General features: G+C 49.8%; 2 protein-coding genes across 3 annotated transcripts in view; both read right to left on the bottom strand.

The window, feature by feature from the left end:
* Nucleotides 1–15,130, bottom strand: part of LOC122382449 (solute carrier family 12 member 3-like) — a 52,625-nt gene extending 37,495 nt beyond the window's left edge. The window contains exon 1 of one of the 2 annotated variants that reach the window (XM_043367761.1): nt 14,455–15,130. In XM_043367761.1, coding sequence (XP_043223696.1) covers nt 14,455–14,769 — 315 coding nt within the window. In that variant the 5' untranslated portion in view covers nt 14,770–15,130. Of the gene's footprint in view, nt 1–10,247; nt 10,554–14,454 lie in introns of those variants that run through there. The other variant, XM_043367762.1, reaches the window with a different exon arrangement.
* A 3,761-nt stretch (nt 15,131–18,891) lies between these two features.
* LOC122382448 (F-box only protein 9-like) overlaps nt 18,892–24,033 on the bottom strand; it is a gene marked incomplete at its 5' end in the record, with an annotated part of 28,779 nt that continues 23,637 nt past the window's right edge. The window contains 2 exons of the mRNA XM_043367760.1: nt 18,892–19,784; nt 23,730–23,855. Of these exons, the coding sequence (XP_043223695.1) occupies nt 19,614–19,784; nt 23,730–23,855 (297 nt within the window). The remainder of the gene's footprint in view (nt 19,785–23,729; nt 23,856–24,033) is intronic.

The raw sequence follows: 24,033 nt of genomic DNA, 5'->3' as shown, positions 1-24,033 counted from the left end.
GAAGCATTGGTATTTTCATGTATGTATATGATTAGGGCTATGAGCGGCATTTCAGTCCGATACTTGAGGGTAATTATAGCAACTTTTCGGTTCAACGATAACCTCGTGTCATAACATCGCAAAATGACCACCCCAATGTAAATGTTTGTGCCGCAGGTTTGTAGCCGATTCGCTGGAATTGCCGCGGCTCTGGTGTCGCTCGTATCTGGAGAAGCTCGACAGGACAGTGCCCTCAGGTCGGTTGCCAGCGTCCACGGTCGAATTGGCGACTCGCTCCTGGAACGTCTGTGTGCCGGGCCCAAGGGTGCCGGGAGGGGCGGCCGAGGCTGAGACACGACTCTGCACTCGGCGTGCCAGCCGAGTGGGCGGTAGCCTCCCTCCCGCCTCTACCGGGCTGAGGGAGGCTCCCCGGCAGCGGCCGGTGACTGCCCGGGAGCCAGCGGGAGCAGGATTCCGGGCACCTCCCCGCCTCTCCAGGGCTGAGGGTGGCTCCCCGGCAGCAAGCAGCGGACCCACGGGAGCCAACGGGAGCCAACGGGCGCCGTCTGCCGACCTCTTCGTGGTTTGAGGACGGAGCTGGGTGCATCCCCCCCCCCCCACACACACACACACACTTGGCACTCGTTATCAACGACAATTTGTGAAGGAATTATCTTGATATGACTTTCAATCTGAGGAGGTTCATTGCAACTATCACATAGTTCCCTTCATTGCATGCAGCCCAATGCTCATGCCTAAAATCACTCGGGAGTGAATTCCTAAATATAAAGGCTGCATTGCGGGTAACTCAGGCTCACGATTGCTGGTTGTGGAGAAGATGGATAGCCGAGTTGTGAGACCGTGTTTCTCGGCGGATATTACTGGATGTAACCGACGGCCGCACTGGTTGCGAGTCAATGGCATTTAGTCCGTGAGTGCCCACGGCAGCGTTCAGATGTGCACGTCAGCAGGGCTATTCAGGGCATGACTCGCCAGGGTTTTGCCACCAGCCACCCAGCTGCCAAATGCATTAGATGCATGGCTAAGGCATTCCGGCAAGATATTGATCGCCGATCGGGCAGTCAACCCATGCTTTCAATTAAGCGTCAAAACTGGTCCGGTTGCATTCAATTACTGCCAAAACGGACGAGGCTGGATTCAATAACTGCCAGCACGGTCCTGAAGTTACCTTCCCGAATACAAATGGAGTACTAAGTGGCCACGTCGTGTGGCCTCACTGGGAAACTACTTAACAGCATGTGGCCCAATTAAGAGTACCTACTGTTAAACAGTACGGTCAACCAGGCACCGGTCAGGCACCACAAAACACATTTTTGAACAGGCATTAGGCAATGGCAAACTTCCAAAATTGAATGCAGACGAAATAATTGTGATGCTCCGTTCTGTAGTCATGGCGTTATTCATTGCTCATTGCATTTTTAACAGCATAAATATTTTCTGGTACTTTTTGTTAGTTCAAAACGTTCACATCAAACACCGTAAGTGTCCATGACACATACGAATTACTTATCTCTGGGCCAGAGTTTGAAGCATCCTCTCTTCCAGCCTCATATCTTACATGAAAAAAAAATCGGATAACCTCAGGTGAGGTTACCAGATACAATACAAGAATAGCGTGGCAACCCTGACCGGCGATTATCCTATCCTGTCCGGTGTCCAGTCCTCACCGGCACAACCGAAAGCAAACGCACCCCCGCCGGCCTAGCCACGGGCGGTAACAGGTCCAACCCGAGGGGAGGGCTCCTCGCCTGTCAGTCACTGGCTGATGAGGGACGGCCCGTCGCCATGGCCAAGGCCCATTCTGAGCGAGGTTAGCCGTATTATCGGACGACCAGCCGCCAGCCACATCACCCAGAACGGCAGAATAACAAGCTGATTGATGCCATAAGTTTAACGACGCATGTGCTTAGCACTACTCTCAAAAGTTCCTTGGAGGATAGCCCTCGGCAACAGCAAGGCCGACACGTTCCATAGTATCATAAAATGGATACATGATTCATTGTGCATTTTTGACACTACCACGAAAGCAACGTCGTTAATAGAATAATAGATAGGAAGCACATAACGTCGCACACGACATAATGCATTAGCATCAGCATAGAAAATGATACTGAACTAACGCTATGAACGAACGATATCATGAACGAAAGGGAAGCTAAAGCTGAGCGTGCCGACTATCCCGGCGCTATCAGCCGAGTTCCGGGCCTTCCCCTGAACAAATGCGGGCATATCTGAACCAGGGACGTAAACCACAGCGTGGCGAGCGGCTCACCCGCACGTGGTGAGGCTGGAACCACAGATCATGGCGCAGACATTTAGGCAATGGGTATTGGGCCTTGTCGGCGCATCTGTAGCGGAGAGAGGTTCTGCGGGGACCGGGGAGGCTCCGTTGGCATTGAAAAGGACGAACGGACCGGCCGGGGGGGGGGGGGGAGGGACATTGGGGAGGCCAGGGGAGGACAGAGGGACTTGGGAGGTCAGGGGAGGACAGAGGGACAGGGGCGGATACAGGGTAGAGAGAGGGACAGAGGAGGATAGAGGCTGGAGGGAGAGTGACGGGATAGGTCTGAGGATGGACGGAGAGGGACAGACGGGAAGTCGGAGGTGGGCGAAGAGCGGCAGCGGAGGCCCGAGCAAACGGCGAGTGACAGGCGAGGACAGAAATGGACAGAGGGACGAATGTGGATGACAGAATTTCAGGTGAACGAGAGCACCGGTATGGAAGACGGGGCTCTGGACGTGGCCGTGTCGCCGCTCGGCAGACGGATATGGCGGTCTGGCGGTACCCAGCAGCGGGGCCGAGAGTCGAGAACCGCCGGTAGACAGGGGCGCTGCCCATAGAGGGGCGTAAGCCGATGGAGAGGTGTGGGCCACCTGTGGGACTGGAGAGGAGCGCCGCCAGTCGAGAGGGGCGCGGCGGCGAGAAGGGGCGCTTCCCGTGGAGAGGGGCGCCGCCGGCCCGTCTGAGGCCGGCGGCGGTCCGACCAAGGTGAGCCCGTCCCCACCGCCGCGCCGGCGGCACCCCGTAATGAGTGCCCACCGGCCCAGACGGTCTGACCCGCTCATTACGGTGGCGGCGGTGCACGGAGGAATGCACCGCACCGCTCCGAGCGCGAGCACGGCGCACATGAGCGGCCCGACAGAACGGAAATGACCCGTACTTGACGTCCTTCAAGGGTCGATAACAGACAACTTGTTTTTGTGGAAAGGTTTTAAATTCAATGAATTCAGTTCTTACCAGTCCATTAAAAAGCTAATTACCTTGTATGATTATCTCGATGTTTTTAAATATGGATTAAAAACACTATACTTTTTGTTAGGCCTAAGACACAAGATACCGACATTCACATGGTGTTACTGTAGTTACATAAGTGCCCAAAGCATGCTGCTAAGAGAGTATCAGAATCTGACAATCACCTGAGCATGGGTGTTTGGTGGTTCTACTTTAATATTACCTTCCTTATACCAAGTTCTACCTGAGCAGCACGTCATAAACTGTATGCCTACGCCTTTGCGCAAAAAAAATCATCCAAAGATACAATTTTTTCTTCACCCATATCACTCTTCGGGGGGAGGGGGCGAAGGTCTTCAGATGAAGTGGGACTGCCCATAATGTTGTGGCAAGCAAAGATGACACACTTCATTGCCCCGAAAACCCGTCAATCACCGTGCACAATCTCAGCAACAAGGCAGTCCAACCGAGCAGCGCAGTGAAGAGAGCAGTGGCTCGTCAAACTCCCCTCCCGCTACCGGTGTTGAGTGGCCAAGATCTGGGGCGCGCGCCTCTAACGGCCGTCAGATAATGGAGCTCGGATTTTTTCCCGGCCAGGGTCGATTTGCCGACGCTGTATACCAATTCAGCCGCGGCTCGTAAAGCCCAATAAATCTCGTTTATGACCCGGTAGCGAAGGCCGTCCAGGTCAAAAGCACATTCAGAGCATCCAAGAGGGTAATCGTACCCGAACGACCAAGACCACCTTTGATTTCTCTAGTCCCTGCTCGGTAGACAAGTGTTCGCTGCTGTTTTTGTCAATTTTACTTCCTGCGAAGCAAATGATATATGGAAGCATATCAAACATTTAGGACAATTTTGTGTCCGACGAATGACTCAATTTGGAGCAAAACTGAAATGGATTTTAATTACATCAACAAAACAAAATTTTAAGCACATCATGGTTAAGTGTAACCATGACACAAGAGCAAGCTGATTCAAGGAGCAGTATATTTCTGGCCTTCGGGTACTTTTAGAACAAATGGGTGGTCCGGATCGGTCCCGCTCGTAGCAATGGGTACCTACAGCCAAGAATAGTACAGCTGTCGCTAACGTCCGACCTACGCCGAACAAATGTTTTCCGACACGGGCACCACTTAAAATAACCAAAGTCTACCGAAGCAGGAGGGCCAGTCAAAACATCACACAAACCACGGGCACGTTTACGACCCCGGCGACCGCCTCCCGCGGCGGTCGGCGGTGGCGGTCGGGACCGAGGCCGGGCGTGGTCGTGTTGCCAGCTCGAGCCCTGCCCCTCCCCGTGGGGCGGCCTCGGCTACCTGGCCACGTGGGGTCGCCGTCGGCTCCGGTGGGACCGCCGCGCCGGCCGGTATCAGCCGGTTTTGTCCGCTCGCGGCGCCCGCGGCGCGTCAGAGACATTTCCGGAGTTTCCGCCGCGCCGGTGTGACCAGCTGATGACCAACATCAAGAGCGATTCATTAGTGGCCCGTGCCAGGAGTCTGCCAGGCGTCTGGGGCGCGCTGGGACACAATCAGAGAAGTCCGACGTCAGCGCAGCCGGATTGTGGATCGGCCACAGGAGACCACGGAGGCGCGCTGAGCCAGAGAAAACGAGAGGTTGGACGGCCTCAGCGAGCTAGCGAGCCAGCTTGTGGCCGTGGAGGTCGTACCAACTCGCTGCGAGCCTCAGGTCGGCCGAGCGATGCCAGACCTATTCAGGTCACCATCTCGTGCTCAATGACGTCGATCAATAACGATCAATAGAGATTATCGTCCAAATGAAGATCACCTAGAAAAGTCTGCCCATCGCGAAAAGGAAGCCATACCAATCTCCTCCAAAGCTCCTGCTAAAGATTGGTCCAATCCCTGGCTTCGATATCAGTGCGGAGTGCATCGTTTGTCACTTCTGCACTCCATTCAAAAGCTCATCGCCGGTAAAACGATCCTCGTTTAACGTTTGTAGAGTGATCGGTCAAGCCATTGGCTTGAAACGAGTCCCGTCCGGCCGGCAGCGGCGGGAGTCGCCCGCCTGGCGGCGTTGGCCTGAACATGCCGGCCCGTGGGAGCGCGCGGGTTGTGATCGCCCGTCGGGCGCCGACCGGGCTGACCGAGCAGCGCGGTCATGGTGACCGTGAGCCGCGCGCGGAGGCCGGCCCGCGGCCCTCCTCCTTCCCCGGTACACACGGGAGCCACGGGAGCCGCAGCCGGATCGAGCCGGATCGTGCACCGTGCGACTCCAGCCACTGCACCGGGAGCCGCGCCGACCCAACCGCGTGCCGCCCGCTCCGCTTGGCAGCCACCAGCAAGGCCCTATATACCAGGTAGGGTCGTCCGGCGATTCTACCTTTTCGTGACGTCAGCTCGTGACGTCATTTGGAGTCAAGTATCGAAGCCCCGTTCAATCCCCATGTAAATGAGCGATTTTCGAAGCACTGTAGAATGAAGTCTGCACAAGATATATCAAACCTAAGTATCTTATCTGAAAGAGCAGACAATTTTCTGCAAGTTATCTATTACGTGTTTTTCGCTAAATCTTTTGCTTTTTTCACAAAATCGTAAAATGTCCCCTCATGTCTCCGCAGCCTCCCTGCCGCCGGCCGCCGCGCGGTCGCGGTAGTGTAGTGGTTAGCGTGCCCGCGCAGTATTCCAAAGGTCCCGAGTTCGAATCTATGCGGTGCGGAACTTTAATTGCAATTCCAAGCTGAATATACGCACATCCATAATAAATTATTATTCGTATAGCTAAACTGTCACCAAGCTATCCATATAAATTGACTTCACCCAAAATATCGGCAAGATTCTATTAAAATATAAATTCAAATATGGCGGCTTGGACTGCCGCGTGCGTTAGGCTCCGCCCATAGCTCCGCCCACATGCGTGACGTCATTCGTGTTAGTGGACACACGCGGAGATAGGGGACGACATGGGCCTGGCCACCAGAGTTCGTTAGTGACGTTGGCAGCCGACTCTCGCTCCCAAACTCTCCTCCCTCTCTGTCTCTTCCTCTCTCCCTCTCTCCTCCAGCGGGCCGGAGATGAGCAGCCAAAGGGAAACCAGCGTCGTTCGCTCCCGGGAGGCCCCATTGTGCCCTTCGTACCGAACTGGTTCGCCACCCCAGCCGAGGACAAAAAGCATCGGAATCCGCCACCCTACCTAGAGCCCGGCGAGGGACTCACCAGGACATACATCAGTCTGGGAGGGACCGGCCGGCCGCGCCTCGGTGGTACGGTCTCCCCGGTCAAAGACGAGCAAAATCGGGCAGCGGGATGCCAAGCAGAGACGAGTCCAAGGGGACGGCGGAATGCCACCAGACGAGACGGAATATTTGGGCGAATGGACCCCGTGGACACCGGCAAAACCTGGCAGCTTAGTCTCAACGCTGGGTTAGGATCAGCCAGTACCCAGCCAATGAACAATGAATGGCATGTAGTGAATGAATGAATGAATGAATGAATGAATGAATGACTGACTGACTGACTGACAGACTGAAATAATGAATTAACGTATGAATAAAAAACGGACGTAACTTCCGGCACCGTTTAACCCGCGCATGACTGGGGGGGGGGGGGCTCTACAGAGCCCCCCGTTTTTCGGCAATATCTTCTAAACCGTTTGACGGATCAACACGAAACTTGTAACACCCTAAGCGGCATCAATTTGATACCTTGTGTTAAAATTTCAACTTTCTAGCTACCATAGTTTGGCCGGAAATGACGTCAGAATGACGTCATGTCGGCCGATTTTGATGCAAAATATTGAATTACGTCAAACGCTCTCATGAGCTTAGTTTTAAAGCTAGATCCAATTTATTTGCATCAGTGGACTACAAATACACGTATCTATCAAACTGCCATCTCGATTTTTCGAAATTTTGAAAATTTTGAGAAATATATTTTTACAATTACAAAAAAATATATTTTTTGATTTTTTTAAAAGTTTTTGATTTTTCGCAAAAACCGGAATATATGTGATAGAAAAAAAACTGATAAACTACTCTAGCAAGTTTTAGCCCAATACCTTCAAAAATAGCCAAGTTATTTGCATTGTTGTCAAAATTTTAAAATTATAAATTTTTCAAAACCATTTTTCAGTACGTTTTTGACATCTTACAGCAATATAAATGACACCATCGTGTTCCTCAGCGCAAACTGCATCTGATAGGCACCTTTTTTGTTGATGAATTTCATTTTCGAAATTTGACCTTTTCTGACCTGAAAGTGACCTGACCTCCGATAAAGTCAGCTGAAAATGACCTCAAATAACACAGACTACATTGTTTTCGAAATCTACGAGTAAAATGGACCATAAAACATGCGTCACGTGACCGATCCATGATATACAATTTTCGTGACATAAGGCCGCCCCACACTGGACCTCGCATGCGGGTTGCGAGTTTGCGGGTTTTGAGTTTGCAGGCATAATAGTAATTCATAGAGTGATTAGACCGTTCCTTATGGTAACTTCATGAATGCAGTGAAGCCGGTACACCTTCAGAAAATTACATATAGTCGCAATACCAGCGCAACGAACCAAAATTCGACTCCAACAAAAAACCCACAAACTTCGCAGAACTCGCAGACCTCGCAGCGAGGAAAATAGAAAGTTGACTCAAAATCAACTTTTGGAATGCGATGCGAGGTGGCTCACAAGCTAAAAACATGAAGACTCGCTTGTTAGATGGTAGTGTGGGTCACTCAGCCTAGATTGTATTATTTGATTCTGAGGAAACCCAAAAACCCAAAAAACTCGCAACCCGCATGAGAGGTCCAGTGTGGGGCGGCCTTTAGGATGATCTGACCTTGACCTGAAAAATTCGAAGTAAAAGTTCGGTACCCTCAGGGTATCTAAGGCATGTATCAAGGAGTGTGTAAACCAAAAATGAGCTTGATCGGACTTGTCAGCCGGCGGTCAGAGCCTGAATTGTGGACAAGCAAAAATGCTCATAATTTTTACTTTGACCTGACCTGTGACATCATCGGTCACCTCGAGGTCAATAAAAATAGGTTTCGCTCGACAGTTTTTCCAGGGCTATCAGACGCCGTTTGAATTTTGACGATCGGCTCAGTAGTTTCATAGATAGGAGGGGGGGGAGCTCTGTAGAGCCCCCCCCCCCCCAGTCACTCGCGTTATGGAAAATACCCCAGTCATGCGCGGGTTAATAAACCAGAATTAGCCATTAGCAGGAATTCGGCCAGAGTTCGCCCAAAATGTGGACCACTTGTAGACTCCTCAGTCACTCATGAAAAATTATAATATTTCATACCATAGGCGCGGGAGCCCGGGGGTGGGGGCTGCTCCCCCCCCCCCAACTTTAGGGCTGTGTGAGCGGTGCCCCCACAACTTTGAGACGAAATACCGCACTTTTTGCAAATGTCTTCTTTTTTTTTGTAGAAAAAGCCAAGGGGTGAAAAATGAGTGGCCTAAAACCGGTGAGAAAACTAAATTTGGGGTACTCTAGTTGGTCTCTATCATGGTGTGCCCCCTCCCCCCCCCCCCGTCTGGAAGTAGTTCCCGCGCCCGTTTCATACAAAGTAAGTCTAGCGACTTATACATAAACCATAAATACAAGAGCCACCGTTATCCAAGTCTAAAAAATATTCCTTCCTATTATTTGGTCATCAAATCAAGCGTATGGTTCTGTGGGCAAATGTCTATAAACTACACCTCAAGATGCATTAGTAAGCAACAGAGATACGAAATCACTTATTCGCCTCCGGATATAAAAAATTATTTAACGGTATGATTTCAGGAGCATTGGTCGTTCAATAAAATATCAAAAAAAGGCAAATATAAAACAAAATAATCTACCAATGTGTGAGACTGGACCGTTAATAGCAACATCCCAAAAGAAACCAGTCGGCAAGACGCTCGGTCGGAAAGCGCAGGAGTCCATCGGACCTAGCGTCTATAGGGGCACGGTGACTACAATCGCACCCACACCGAGCAGGCGGCTCGGGAAACGCGGAACGGCCATACATCTCCCGTGAATGGCGACTGACAAAAGGTGGCATTCCGGAAAGAAGACGTTTTTTCTTTGTCAAACCACTTACGTGACACACTGCTACGACTATAATAAAGACAGAATTTTTTCTTTGCATAATAGTACGACTTGATTTAATTTCTAGAGGGGAAATAATTCCTCCATGAAAGAATAAAATAATTCCTTGAATACGAGAATTGAATACGATATAATTGAATTCCTCGTATATGCAGCATGCATGGTCAGAAAATAAAACCCTTCAAATTGGCATATGCTTGATAAGCAAAAACATAAGCAAAAACAGCAGATTATATCCGCACCTAATATTTCCCACAAATCAATTTCGGTGGCTACATTGAGTGAAATAATATGGCATCAATTCAAAGGGCAAAATAAAATATCCATAGAAACATCTATGAGTTTTATAGACGGAAGGCCTTAAAATGACTTCAAATGGATGGTGAAATTAGGCACATTGAGGCTGACGTTTTCAAAAAAAAAAAAATCATTAAAACCATAACTTTGCATTGTGGAAATAAAACCGAATGCAAAAAACTGATAAAATGAAAATGAAAGAGAATTACGGCGTAGGAATGCAACTGCAACAGAGCAAAAACAAAGCGGCAGCAAAAGTTCTAATAAGAACAGGGCTTCGAGATCAAAGTGGAGATTTTAGGCACCCTTTCCTGTACCATGTACCTATTCATATTCATAAAACTTTTGCGCAACTTTATTTATTTTATTTTTTTATTTGTAGCTTTCCCGGCTCATTATTGGTTGATATTCGCCTCTCAACAAATGGTTATGCGCTAATACAAAGAACACTATTGAGTAATAAAAAGGATAAAGTCTGCCGAATTTTGGAATCCGTGTTCAAAACGATACTGTAAGCAATGCTGTACTGACTGTGAGACCTTTTAAAGTGTTTTATTTGTTATGTTCAGACACCCCTAAAATTTCAAAGTGGCAAAACTTCAAGAAGGAAATAACTTTCATGATTTAGCCACATCAGTGCCGGCTTGCCGGCGTTCTCACCTTTTTGACAAAGTCTCCCTCACGGATCTGCTCGAGCGTGGGCCTCAGCTGGTGATCGGCCACCGATCCGATGTTACGGAAGTGGTTCTCGCTCGGAAGTCGGTCGCCGCTCAGGTAGTTTTGGTAGGTGCGCAGGTAATAGGTGTCGTAGAGGGACGGCCGACCCAGTGAGTTGTTGTAGTTGGGGGAGAGCCCTCCGGGCGCCTCCGACTGGCCGCCGGCCTCAGAGTTGTGCTCCATCTCTGCACCCGTCACCGGACTGAACAAGTGACCGACAGTCGCCCGACAATGTCCAACGGCCACAGACCAAAATGACCGGGCCGACCACAATATATGCCTTCCTGATTTGTAAAAACGCTCTTAATAGATAAGATATGGAGTGGCGTTGGCCCAGAGGAGGTGATTGCAGCACCTGTAGTGCGCCGAGACAGATAGCGTGTCAAAGCACTCAGTCTCGATAGCGTATCGCCATTTTCAAACATAACTTTGTTAAATAAATCGTGATAATCGCTTTAACAACGCAGCACTTAAAGCGAAGCAGGGATTTAAATTCGATTTGGATGACCATTTGATGGCATGATGAACAGGCGAAAGCCATATAACTCTTTGAACACATCGTAATTAAAACTCGACCAATCCGCCAAACTCACAGTTTGAAATTTGGAAGTCTTATTATAATAATTATAATAATTAGGCTTTTGGAATAACAAATGAAAAGCTTACCGTTCGTGAACTAAGAATGCCATTTTGATTTTTAATGACCATTTTCGCACCACCCTGGTTTTAAACGTTCTGTCCCACGTGCTATATTCCAACCCATGCACAGTACACTTAATTGCATATTTTTGGGAAAGCATATGCGAACGTGCCTTTAAAGTGAGGTTTGTTGTTAATCGTTTGTTGGGGGGTTAGGAATGCGTCGACAGCGAAGTAATTTGCACCCAGCCATAAAAATTTGTAAATTATGCGTGATTACGGAGTGTCCGGGCCGTGTCCGTGATACAGGCCGTGTCCGGCTCTGAATGGCACGTTAAACTTTGGCATCTAAATTCTCCCGTCACCCGGAATTGCGCGATCGGGCGGTAGGAGTCGAGGTCTACGCAACAAACTGTGCTTAGCGTGGGCCTCGGCTCTGTCAATAGTCCATTCAAACATTCGAACTAAATTTGTTTTGAAAAAAAATACGCATGCAAATAATAACGAACACATCTAACTTTTTCATTTAGAGCCGTCAGTCTTGCAAATAATAACGATCATATTTAACTTTTTTCATTTAGAGCCGTCAAAGTGATATTGGATAAAGAGTGTAACTAGCAACGACAAAATACGTTCATTTGGAAACCAGGTAAGCTACTAACAAACTCCACCAGTTACCACTACAATGTCTAAGGCTACATTATAGATATAAGAAATGGTTGGCATCACTGAACAAACGGCCACCGCATAGGTTACATCCGGCGAAGAATCCCGTCGAGCTGGATACAATTGGAAGGAGCACGCGGCTCGAACCAGTATCAGCCGCCCGGATGCTCAGCACTATTTACCCGCGCAACTTCGATTGGTCACCACCGCTGACTACCGAAAGCCAAAGCACACACAGCACCGTGACGAAAGCAATGGAACGGCAGCTGACAGTGGATTCCAGTGGTGGCGCTGAAATTCGTCCTGACTTGTAATGAGGGACCCCGGACCAGCTTGCCGGTGACTCCAATTAGCACGGTTCTCAGACCTTATCAAGAACCGATAACATGTTTTAGACAAAATTATGAAGCTCGATCGGCGGTTCCTTGGCCTTCCTGTTGGCAACAACACCGCCAAAAGCAGCGACCGGTCGTCCGCACGCACCGGAATTTCAGACATGCCTTCAGCGCGCTGCACCACAATTGCGCCAGCACAACTACCCGCCAGCCATTACGAGCACGTCATCACGAACGAGCTCTGACCGACTCGGAGCCTCTCTCAGGTGATTCGGAGATGGCCAGTCAGCACGAAATGCTCCCGGCGCTGCCTGCTACCGGTACCCGAGCCGAACCGGGCTCCGGGCGATCACTGCACGAGTGCAATAGCTTCGGAGAATACCTCCAGCCACTCACTACGGTACTCTGCCGCGAGTACTATACTGTCGTAGGCACTGAGGATATCTCTTGCGTAGAGATCGATATTAAATATCTTTATAGCATGATATAAGCATATACAAAATGGAAGCCTGCATTGAATATACCCATGGGTGTCGATTTTAGCCGAGTTGGGGGTGCCCGTGCGCAGAAAATCCGCCGCCGCCCTAGCGGTTACCTTGACCCGTGCCGTCTGTTGGGGCTCCAAAAGCTAAGCCGGCCGAGCCGGCGTCGAATTTGGAGAGCTCGGCACCCCTAACCCGGCGGAAATCAACACCCATGAATGAATACCTGTACATTCCTTCCACTTTCTTATTAAACGTGGGATGGCCTGACATATTTTGGCAATTTTAAGACATTTCCGGCAAGGAGTAAAGTGCCGCCGTTTACGGCTAACGGGACACGTTAGGATACATATCTTCCGCACATAGTAAATTATTTTAGACCCGTGTCATTTCAAGTCAAGTGACCAGGTTACTCGCCCTAGAAATACACATCAAACGATTGCTTCTAAACTTTTAATGACCGATAACATGGTGAGAGGATGCATGGAATGTATATTTTGGATTTTTGTATATCGGTGACCTAGGTTCAGGTCAATTTTGCGACATCTCCATTTAATTCGTTAAGTGCTTGCTGAATGTAAGGCATTTATTTTAATCGTTTAATTGTTTTTTGAATGACCTCCTTACAAAATTATACTTTTCATTCATGTATTTTTGTTTTAGATGAATTTTCGGCCACGGGCCATGATCACATCAATGCCAAATATAAGAATATATTCTTATATTTGGCATTGATGTGATCATGGCCCGTGGCCGAAAATTCATCTAAAACAAAAATACATGAATGAAAAGTATAATTTTGTAAGGAGGTCATTCAAAAAACAATTAAACATCTCCATTTAACGTAATTAGAGAAAAAATATCGTTCTTTCGAACGCAAATCACATCTAACATTATAAAACATTTTCAAATGGGTTTATTTTTATACTCATTGGAATATTACATCAATCACTCCACCATGACATGAGGTCATGTTAGGTCACGAATCGTCGCAACCGCAAGCAGTTTTCCGGCAACCACTTTTAATGCAGATGTGCCAGAGCTATCAAGACCTTCAATGGCTTTAAGACCTTCAAGATTAAAGTTTTATCTGTTCAGCTCAATAATGGCGCATTTTTTACGTCTTTTCGAACCGGCTACTCACCGATTGGCGCTAAATGGCACAAAAGCTGTTACGAGGGGAGGGGTGTAAAAACGCCGTAACAATTACTACGAGGGGGTGGCGCAAAAACGTCGTAAGAATCAACATTGATCTTTTGAACTCAAGTTCACACGTTGCTCGATTGAATTCAGATGGTAAGACACTGGGATGAAGTAAAAAATGTATTTGTCATAAATCAAAACTATGTTGAAAATCAATAAAAACTGCATCCAGGCCAGGTGCCATATATTTTTGTAAATAAGTGTGAATTGTGATGTCAATACAATGCAGCCCATATGGCTCACATGCATACCTAAGTCATTAGTTACAGGTCAACTCATATAGGAAAATACATAAGTAGCATATGGTGCACATGAAACAAGCACTCTAGCAAAGTTCTATGTCATGTATACTTATAGGCATAAAATAATATGTCATACCTAGCCAAGCTATACAAGCCACAAAATCAGTACCACATGTCGCATCAGCCTATATCAGCTAAATGCCAAAACATGGATGCAAGCATGATTAAATATCTTTTTAAATATTTTGTGCCCTGTTTTGGGAGATGTGTTGCTAGATATCCAAAAAATAGCCTCAAATAATTGTGATTTATGCATTTAAAAAATGAAAACAAATGCTCATGAGCAGCTTCAAAACTCTTTTAGCTGACAGGGAAGCAGTCCTTTGACACTTTCATTTTTTGTTAGGTTATTCACAACAAAAACATAGGCACCCAATTTATTCCCCAGAGATATTAGGCAGAAGTTTCCTTTTATTTGTACATGAAGATTCAACAAGCAATATCAATATGAATAGTTCAATTATGCATTCAAAACGGTGAAATAGAGGCATACCAATACTTTGATCAATGATCATGGACTTACCTTGACGTAGTTTTCATCCCGAAGTTCATCAATGGTGGGCCTGAGACGTCCCTCAGCAATTGATCCCAAATTCCTGTAGTGGGTTTCTCGAGGTAGGGCATCCCGAGTCAGGTAGTGTCTCAGGCTTCGTAGATACTTTGTTTCATAGATTGATGGTCTGCCGTGAGAGTTGGAGTTGCTGTCTGGAGAAAAACCTCCAGTTGTTTCTGATTCCCTGACAGGCTGGGGACCAAACTGGACACTTGCTCTAGCTACTTGAAATCTACTTCCCCCAGATTCTGGGTCCAGCTGGTCCATTTCAACACTCTTGGACATCTTGATTAGTTGTGAATGTAGAGGCGACAGTCCCAATGGACGTCAGTCAGTCACAAGCCTGAATGTTCGTCCTTTCGAGAATATATGCCTTCGTGAATGATAAAAACGCTATCAGAAGATAAGATGTCTACGACAGTTTACAAGCTTCGGCTACGGTGTAAGAGTAGGATCACGATCTATGACGAAATAGATAGCGATAATCAGCCAGTCAGGACAGTCATAAACGCTTCTAAAATATGAATCAGCCGACACCTAAAACACGAACGCTTGAAATCTCGCACCGTATACAGCTTCGCTTGTACCGCACCAGACACAACACCGTCCAGCAGCAACACACGTCTGGAAAACGCGCGGCGCTGGCAAAATTTATAACCGGCCGCTTCCAGGTTCTGCTTTTTACAGAAATGGCGCAAATGAGTCATTCGAAGAGAGAAAGCGGCTACTAAATAAAACTGTATTGAAGGATAACGTTTTGCATTGATCAATAAAGGGCACTTTCACTGAAAATCATCGGAATATCTCATCGAATAATGATAAAAAAATAGCAATGATTTCCTTTAATCTTGTTTACTCATAAACTTCCGCCACACTTCCGCTGAAATGCAGGAAGGGATGCAGCTAGCGCAGCTGCATACGTCAATCAATAGCATGCAAACGTCAATCGAGCATAAATGTAAAGAGAAAGAGAACGAAAGAATAAGGCAGCATGAGTGCAGTGTTCCCAAAAAAAATGCAATGATTAGGATCTGTGCGTGCGTACAAAAGGCTAGTAGAATCAATAAGCTCCGCTCTTCCCGTCGGCTTTAGCCGGCTTTGGTGTGATCATTTGGTCTTCCTTCGTCCACAGACTTCAAGTAAAACGTATGCAAGCTTTTTACAACCTTTCTTAGATGTGCTTATTTAAAAAAAAAAAATGTGAAATGAATAGGGCGAGTCCCGCCTCTTACAAAACTCTGCTTCACCTACGCTACGGAAAATAGGTACTGATCTTCAAAGGACCAGGCCACTGTACCTAGAACGGAACGCATAGATGTGCCCCTGTTTTTATTCGCCAAAGCTGACAAGCCAATGCTAGATGCACTGAGTGTCTATGGAGAGTTTGTGGGTGCTCTGTATGAGCTCGAATAAAATGAAATGAGCTGAACTGAAGAGCGTTGAGCTATAATTTGGGGTGCTCAAGCACCCACGAAAATACAGTCAATGGGGGATCGAGAGAGACAGTGTGTGAAAGAGAGAAAGAGAGAGAGAGAGGGTGAGAGAGGGAGAGGGAGAGAGAGAGAGAGAGAGAGAGAGAGAGAGAGAGAGAGAGAGAGAGAGAAAGAGAGAGAGGTTTACGATGAAGCGTCTGATGTGGCCTGCGGGAGTCTATAGACACCTCCCCGATAAGCCCGGCTGCTCAAATCTCGGCGAAAAAGCACGGCGGCAGATAAGTGGGCACATCGATAGAGCCAATCGCCGCCGAGTATTTGCCAATCATCACACGCTGATTAGCGAGACCACCGTGTAGCCCCCCCCCCCCCCCTGTCGACAGACACTTATTGACATACTTCCGTCGGCCACCGACCCACGCCTGGGGCAGACCGAGGACCTCCGCGGAGACAGCGGCCCGAGGGGCCTCGCCACAGCCGACTCACAGGTCGGGGAAGTTTAATTAAATATGTATGGACGGTAAAATACGATTTAAAAAAGGTGTTACCATTCAAACAATACCACAGTAGGACGTTGCTTACGCACCAAGACACCGGTAGAGTGTCGCTTGTTCCTCCAGCTGTTGTGATAAAAAGGCATACCTATTGAAACATGTGACGAATAACGGTCATCATTGGACACAAGATCTCCATTGATATTCCTATTCCCAGCTTTCAATTATTGCGGATCCAAAATTCGAAATGTTTCGGAACAGGTCTAAGCGCAAGCGGGCCGTTAGGTGCTGGAATTGGAGGCAGCCGTAGTAGTGGTGTATGTTTACGGCCGTCCTCCCTAGATGGCAGCAGTGGAAACGCCTGCATCTATGCTGCGCCGCATGGCTCGGCGCTGGAATACGGCCCGTTCCGATAGCGCGACGTGCGCTTCGGCGGCCTTCGAGTCTATATTGCAGGCGGTAAGTGAAATCGAGAGTTCACACAGTAATTTTGATAACGATGAATATTTGTCGCTTCGGTATCTTGAAGGTAGCACGACCTTTATAATGACAAAAGGAAGAAAGAATAAATACACCCAATAAACGACTCTTCAGTGAAGATTTTATATTTGCATATTTAGTAGGAGTTGTTGTATTGCTTCAAGTTCGCTATAAATTTGAACAATTGACGATTGAAATTTACATACTACATACATAGGTCCAAATTGTTCAATTTTCGTAGCTCAAACTGTGACGGCGACACTGTAACCCGAGGGTCAGTCTTACAGATCAATCAACTTTGCGATAAGTCTTCAATGGCATTGGAGATGATTATCGAAGTGACCATTCATTCACCATTCATTTCAAAGTCATCGGTGCTAACATTTTACCGCCGAGAAGGCCTTCTCGACATGTAAAACGACGCTCCATTGGGAGGGAGTCAGTTATCTTTAATGAGTAAACGAAAAACCGCTCTCATTTCTAGCAGCCAGCTGATATTCGCTGTGGGCCCAGGGCAGGCGAGGCTGATGAGGACCGAGACAGTCTCCAAAGGGGATCAACCGATGGCCATTTGTTCAAAGACTATAGGCGTACCGTTAATAATCGGATCTCAAACGGAGGCATGCCTCCTCCCGCGGCCTTTGTGTTTGCTCACAAGTTATCGCAATATTTACTCGTCAAATCTGGTGAGAAGTTACCAAACTACTAAGAGGCCACCGCTTGGCCACCGGTATGTTAGACGAACAGACTCCAAACACTGCCGAGGCTATCGTCCACGCACCCCTGATACTGCCGAGTGACCGCGCGCGGTTTGTGAGTCTGCCCCCCCCCCCCCCACACACACACATCGTCCACGCACCTCTGATACCGCAGAGATGACCGCGCGAGGCGCGAGTGGGCGCCCCCCCCCCCCTCCCCCAATCGCCACCCAGAAGCGGAAAAGACTTGTCTCCTCGCTACCGTAACGCAGCGGAACACATTGAAAAGCATGCTCCCACAAGAGCGGTTAGCTGGTGGGTCGGTCACTGCCATCGGTCAATGCCATAGGACTGTGGAGCATAACGTGAAACAATTTACTACGTAGTTATGACATGACCCGGAAAAGCGTGCAAACAAGCACGGCAATTTCACAGTTCTGAAAATCCAAAATACACAAACAAACCGATTCCAACGATGGGATAACATCTGCAATTGGGCCACTCTAAAAACAACCCCCCATAATCGCAATTCCAAACACAAGCCTTGCATTCTTTCTTACTACTCTTTCAGCTGAAAATAGCATTGCAAAAACTGGATTGCTATGTTCTTCATCAGATTCCAGGACACATCAGACACCAAACTGTGTCAAGTGCCGTGTATAAACAGTAGGTCACAGAGCAGTTTTTGCCGTCAGACGGTGGCGGAAGGTCTGCGGGCCGAGACGCCCGTCGGTTTGTCATTTTATTAGCGGCCGCCGCGTCTGGCGTCTATTGGAGCCGGCGGCCGGCGGCGGCGGCGGCGCGTCTGCTGACGAGCGATACACGCGGCCCTGCTCCGCGCTCCGATACAGAGACGACACCTCGGTGTTGGTCCGACCCGCCCCCCCCCCCCCCCCCCGGCCGGCCGGCGCCGGCAGAAGGCCGCCCCCAGCGGCCGGGCCAGCCCGCGGCGCCGATTACACGGCCGTGGGTGGTACTGGTGGCCCCACGCCGACAGCTCGATAATCCATGCATTGGTATTCGATGAGATCGCTGTGACTCTGTCAGTTACGACTGTCCAACAGCACGCAATAGGAACTGTCTGCCAGCGAAAAACAGCATTTACCAACTGGGACATCGTGATACGTAAACCAGACCAACCAGTCATACGAAGGGCTCCTAGTAAATCGCCAGCATGCAGTGAGCCTCTGGTGCTCCCCCAGGATACTGCGGGCTCCCAGCAAGCTACTCAACATACGAGATACCGGTAACCCAGCTATCATACAAAGGGCTTCCAATGTCTGATGACTCAATTCACATAACCATCCGGCAGCCTGTGTATTTCTTCTACAGGCGATCACAAGCATCACCAGCCGCGCTTAGTACAACACTCCTTATTCGTCCGACGTTAGTGATGAAAGTTAGTGTCCATCAGGACAAGAATTACTGGATCACGCAGGCACGGGCCCTATTAAACCACAAAATATATCTCTCTTTGGACCCCGATTGCCCAACTAACGCTCACGCCCAGTCACCACATAAGCACCCAGCCGCCCTTCTGCTGACAACTGCCGGACATCTTAAAATATACAGTATCTTCCATCAAATGTGGTCAAAACGAGACAGCGGTCCTGTCGCACCTGAAACTATATCCTGGCTTCGGTTCAAGTTAACAATCAATAATCTGCGTACGGGCGGAAACGTCACAAAAGGTGATCCGCGGCACGTCAGTCGTTGGGTTTGCCGACGAGAGGGGTTAAGTAAAAATCGCACAGAAAACAATCCAAAGCAAACTAGCCTAAGGGCCAAAATGGTCGCGCAGTCTCCCGCGCCCACCAGCCCATAAAACGGGTGGTCTCTCAAATGACAGCCGGCTGGGGCGTCTATAAGGCTCGTAAGACGCCAGCTTGCAACGTAACACAGTCACGCTCTCCACAGGTACGCGGTGTATACTGGGCAGTGAGCGGCACGCCTCCGCAGCTCTCTGGTGAGGGCGCCCCGGTCATCACCACCAACTACCGGCTCTGACCTCGCCCGAACGTCGCTCAGCGCAGCGGCGCCTCGCTGGTCGTCGTGTAGCTGCGCACCCGCGAGAACACCATGGCCGGGTACTGGTCGTTGAGCGCGATGGCGTGCGTCGACTCTGTGCCGTTGCTGTAGACGGTGACGACCTTGTACGAGTGCCAGACCAGCCGGAACGGCTGCACGTCCAGCTCCTGGGAGACGCAGACCACATGGTCAGCGAACCGGCGGAACATTTATCGCAGCAGGGGAGTTCGGCGGCCCCCCGGGGACAGACCAGGCTGGGGAGCGCCCGCCCCTCACCGGGGGCATAGCTGATCTCTGTCACGCCCGATAAACTCAGCGTACCATGACCTATGCTATCGAATCCCCCGTCGCACCCATGTAATATCAATATCCATCTGATTGTATATGGGCGTACTGGTGGTGCGTGCAGTCGCCAGCAGAGTGCTGGGCCGTCTGCCGAGGGTAGTGTCGTGTCACTGGGAGGGAGGGGGTCCCCACTGGGGCTGGGGGCCATCACCGGTCGATGTGGGTCACTGGTGGGGGCCGCCGCCGCTCCGTCCGGGCGGATAGCAAACAGACGGGACTGCGACCACGCCGCCACAAACACAGACACACGCACAACAACCGGACGGCGTCACGGCAGGGCGCATCCGGCCACGTCAGGTCAGGTCATACCCGGTTCCGTCAGATCATGTCAAGTTAGGTCGGGTCACATCAGATTGCGTCCGTCAAGTCTTGTCGCACCCAATTAGGTAATGTCGGGCCAGGTCAAGTCAGGTCAGGTCAGGTCAGGTCACGTCAAGTCAGGACAAGGAGCCGACAGCCAAACAGCCAAACAGTCCATACAATTCACAGCACGCCGGTCATGCAGCTTTCAGCAGTATCAAGAGCGACGCTGCGCCACCCATCCAGTTCCAACCGGTGTTCATATTTAGTACGCTAAAAGAACCTCATGACGGTCCCTGGAACCCGGCGCAGTGTCCAACAGTAGGCACGTACGCCTATAACTCTAGCAGCGCTGGCGAGCAGGTATGCCGGTAACAATATCGCCGATGGAGAAATAACTTCGCGGGTAATACTAGAGCTGACGGCGAAATAGGCAGACGGCAGTGAACCTGAAACTTGCAGAGCTGCTCCCCAGAGGTGGGGCGAGTTGAATTCTGCCCCCTGAGACCAGTTTCGGCGCATAGCCTGCATACCGACCCGGGCCGAGCCGTGTCTAAAAAAAGTATGCGGTATCAGCTGCCCTTGATGTTACCAGGAAGCATAGCTGTGCACAAATTCATTCACAGCCGTCTCCATCGCAACCATTCGAATATTCGGGAATCAAGATACGAAACCAGTCTGCTGAAACAGCTATGTTCAATACTGAGAGCTATAAATGTGCCCTAAGCTGGAAATCAAGTACAGGGTGTCCCGAAAGTTTTGCAACATCCGTTTTCCCATATGTTTTGTCTCTACCGCTAATATCAACGTTCCACTGGCAACCTTCCGCTTGTCCCGGGTAGACGGCGCGACTGCCCACCCGACCCAGCGGCGGTTATTGCCGCGGGGCACGGCTGACCCGTCTGGGGCGGCCGCCGTCTGACCTTAGGTCAGTCGCAGACATGAAGGTGGCCGGACGGGTAACGCGCAGAGAGGCCGTGCGCTCCCGCGCGATCGGGTTGCTGGAAGGTGGCGTGGCGCAGGGGGTTGTCGCAGAGAAGCTGGGCGTCGATCGGACCACTGTCTACCGGTGGTGGAAACGTTTTCGCGACGGCAAACCGTTAGCCGACAAGAAACGTTCAGGCCGGCCGCGTGCCGTGTCCAACGTCGCCAGAATCGTCTGTGCCAAAGCTGCTGGCAAGCGTGGCCAAAGCGTCAGGAAATTGGCCACGCGGCTGACGCGAAAGGGTTACCCGGTGTCAAAGTCGGAACATTCATGACCCAGTCGAAGCATTTCCGGTCGTACAAAAGATCAAAACAGCCGAAAATGACAAGAAAACAGAAGCTTGCAAGATTGGAATTTTGCAAGAGGGTAAAAAATTGGGGCTTCGATGAGTTCAAGAACGTCATCTGGTCCGACGAGTCCATCTTCGAAATCCAGCACACGCCAAATCGGCAAAACGATCGAGTCTGGGCGAAATCTCGCGACGAAGTGCCCCCGGTTGAAACCATCAAGCACCCCGCGAAACTCATGGTGTGGGGCGGAATGACCGCACAGGGCCTGACTGAACTTCACGTGGTGCCCAAAAACCAGACTGTCAACACCGCATACTACGTGTCCGAGATTCTGGAGGGCTCACTTCTGCCGGCGGTCAACCGTAAGAGCAGCAATGGCGGTGTCACGGAGAAGAAAATCGTCGACCGGAGGTCAGAAGGAATTTTTATGCAAGATGGCGCACCAGCACACACCGCAAAGCGGACACAAGAATGGTGTGCGGAACACCTCCCAGGGTTTTGGGGTAAAGGGGAGTGCCCTGGCAACTCCCCCGACCTAAACCCGCTAGAGAATGTGTGGGCAATCATGAAGGAGAGCCTCGACCAGCAGGAGCCCGCCACCAACCTGGGTCAGCTCGAGCGCCGGCTGAAGAAGGCCTGGAGAGACATCTCCGCGGACACACTGCGCCGCCTGGTGGCCAGCATGCCATCACGTGTCCAGAAGTGTGCCCGGCTTCGCGGTGACTATGTTGGTTGTTAAATAAAGCGGAAAGGACAACTCTGAAGTGTTTAATTTACAACGTTAAGGATGTTGCAAAACTTTCGGGACACCCTGTATGTTTGGTTTCCAGCTCTTTTAAACATGGCTAAGGTCAAATGTTATTTTTGTCACGGTTATAGTCATCATCTAAGTCACTTTACCTTACCATGCAAGCTCTCAACACAATCTTGACTGACTCAAGATTTACTACTTGAGAGCAAATTGCTAAATAAAACTGACTGATTTTATCCAAATAAGTTGTTTTTACGAACATTCTTTCGGTTCGCTGTAAGCTCCCAAATGTGGCAGGGTTCAGAATAACGTCAGGTCGAGACCTTTCCACAATTAGGGATCCCAGTCGAACGAGACGTCGTCGGAAAATATCAACACGTCGATGTAATGCTGAAGAAACAATATTCCCGCACGAAATCCTGAATGAGAGGAGAGTCCGAGATGTTGGCAAAAGGGGAGGCGAAAAGAGGAAATCCCAGTGGAGGACAAGGCGTCCTTACTATACGGGCCAGCGGCGATGGAAAGGTTGCTGGATGATGTAAATCACCCTACAGAACAGAACAGGCCGGCAGCTGGGGTAGGTGGGGTGGGTTTGTCTGGCCGGTGGTGGAAACCCGTAATTGAGCTGAGCAATCTGTCAGCTCCGGTGGGCAGAAGGGGTCCGTTTTGAGCCCCACCATCAGCTCCGACCAGGACAGGGCAGGGTGACCTGGGTCGAGCTGAGCAATCGGTCAGCTCCGGTAGGCAGTAGGGGTCCGTTTTGAGCCCCAGTATCAGGTCCGATTGGGATAGGGCGTGGTTGTTAACCTAAGTCGAGCTGGATGTAACTGTCACCTCCGGTAGGCAGAAGTGACCCGGTGGTAGCCGCACTCTCAGCCCCGGCCAGCGTTATCGATTTGCCGTTCAAACATCGACCTATCCCCCTGACCCCATGCTATTCCCGTCCGTCCCGTCAGTACCAGTGGCCGGTACCGGACAGTAACGAGCACTGGGAATGGTGCCCCTAACTACTAATAAAGTAATCTTACCCCGAACTCCCCTTACTATATGGCACGGTGCAGCGATAGCTGACTTTGCGGAATTAGCTCCAGTGTCCGGGAAGACACAGCCAGTCCGAACAAAACGCCAGCAGCGCATAATACAGATCTAACTTAAATGCAGCTTTCATCATGATAAAATTATCACTAATGCAATTAGCTTCTGATTTCTTGGAAGGATTTCACATAAAAGATTTCCGGATGTTAAGCTCCGCAATTAAAAGCAATTAATATCTAAACTTAAGTGCAGCGAGTAAACTTCCACCCATTGTGTGCCATGAGTTGCATAACAGGCGACCCTCCTTCGTGCTGAGGCACGTGACCTTCCACCACAACCATGACCTTAGTCACGTGTTGTACAATGTACCGGCCAATTAACACTCCGTACTGTCCCTCTAACTCACGATGTGCAGCATCTGCTGTCCGGGGTCATACTGGACCATCTCCCGTCGCCTGAGGCGCACCCGGCCCGACTTCATTCGTCGGCTGGCCTCTCGAGGGACGCTTAGAACGGCCACCATGCGGTCACCCTGCAAGCGACGGAGGCGGTGGGGGCACTCAGAACGGTCACCCTGCCGGACGGAGGAGGCACGCTAAGCAGTCAGCACGGTCCCCGGTCATTATTCCCGAGAGACAACCATCGCACGAGCCAACATCCGGTAACCCTGCCAGCGGGACCATTCTCAACGCCAGTCACGAAGAACTGCA

Source organism: Amphibalanus amphitrite, unplaced genomic scaffold (genome assembly GCF_019059575.1).
Source record: "Amphibalanus amphitrite isolate SeventyFive unplaced genomic scaffold, NRLGWU_Aamphi_draft 000139F_arrow, whole genome shotgun sequence".
In the NCBI taxonomy this organism is placed as follows: Eukaryota; Metazoa; Arthropoda; class Thecostraca; order Balanomorpha; family Balanidae; genus Amphibalanus; species Amphibalanus amphitrite.
This window is presented reverse-complemented; position numbering and strand designations above follow the sequence as displayed.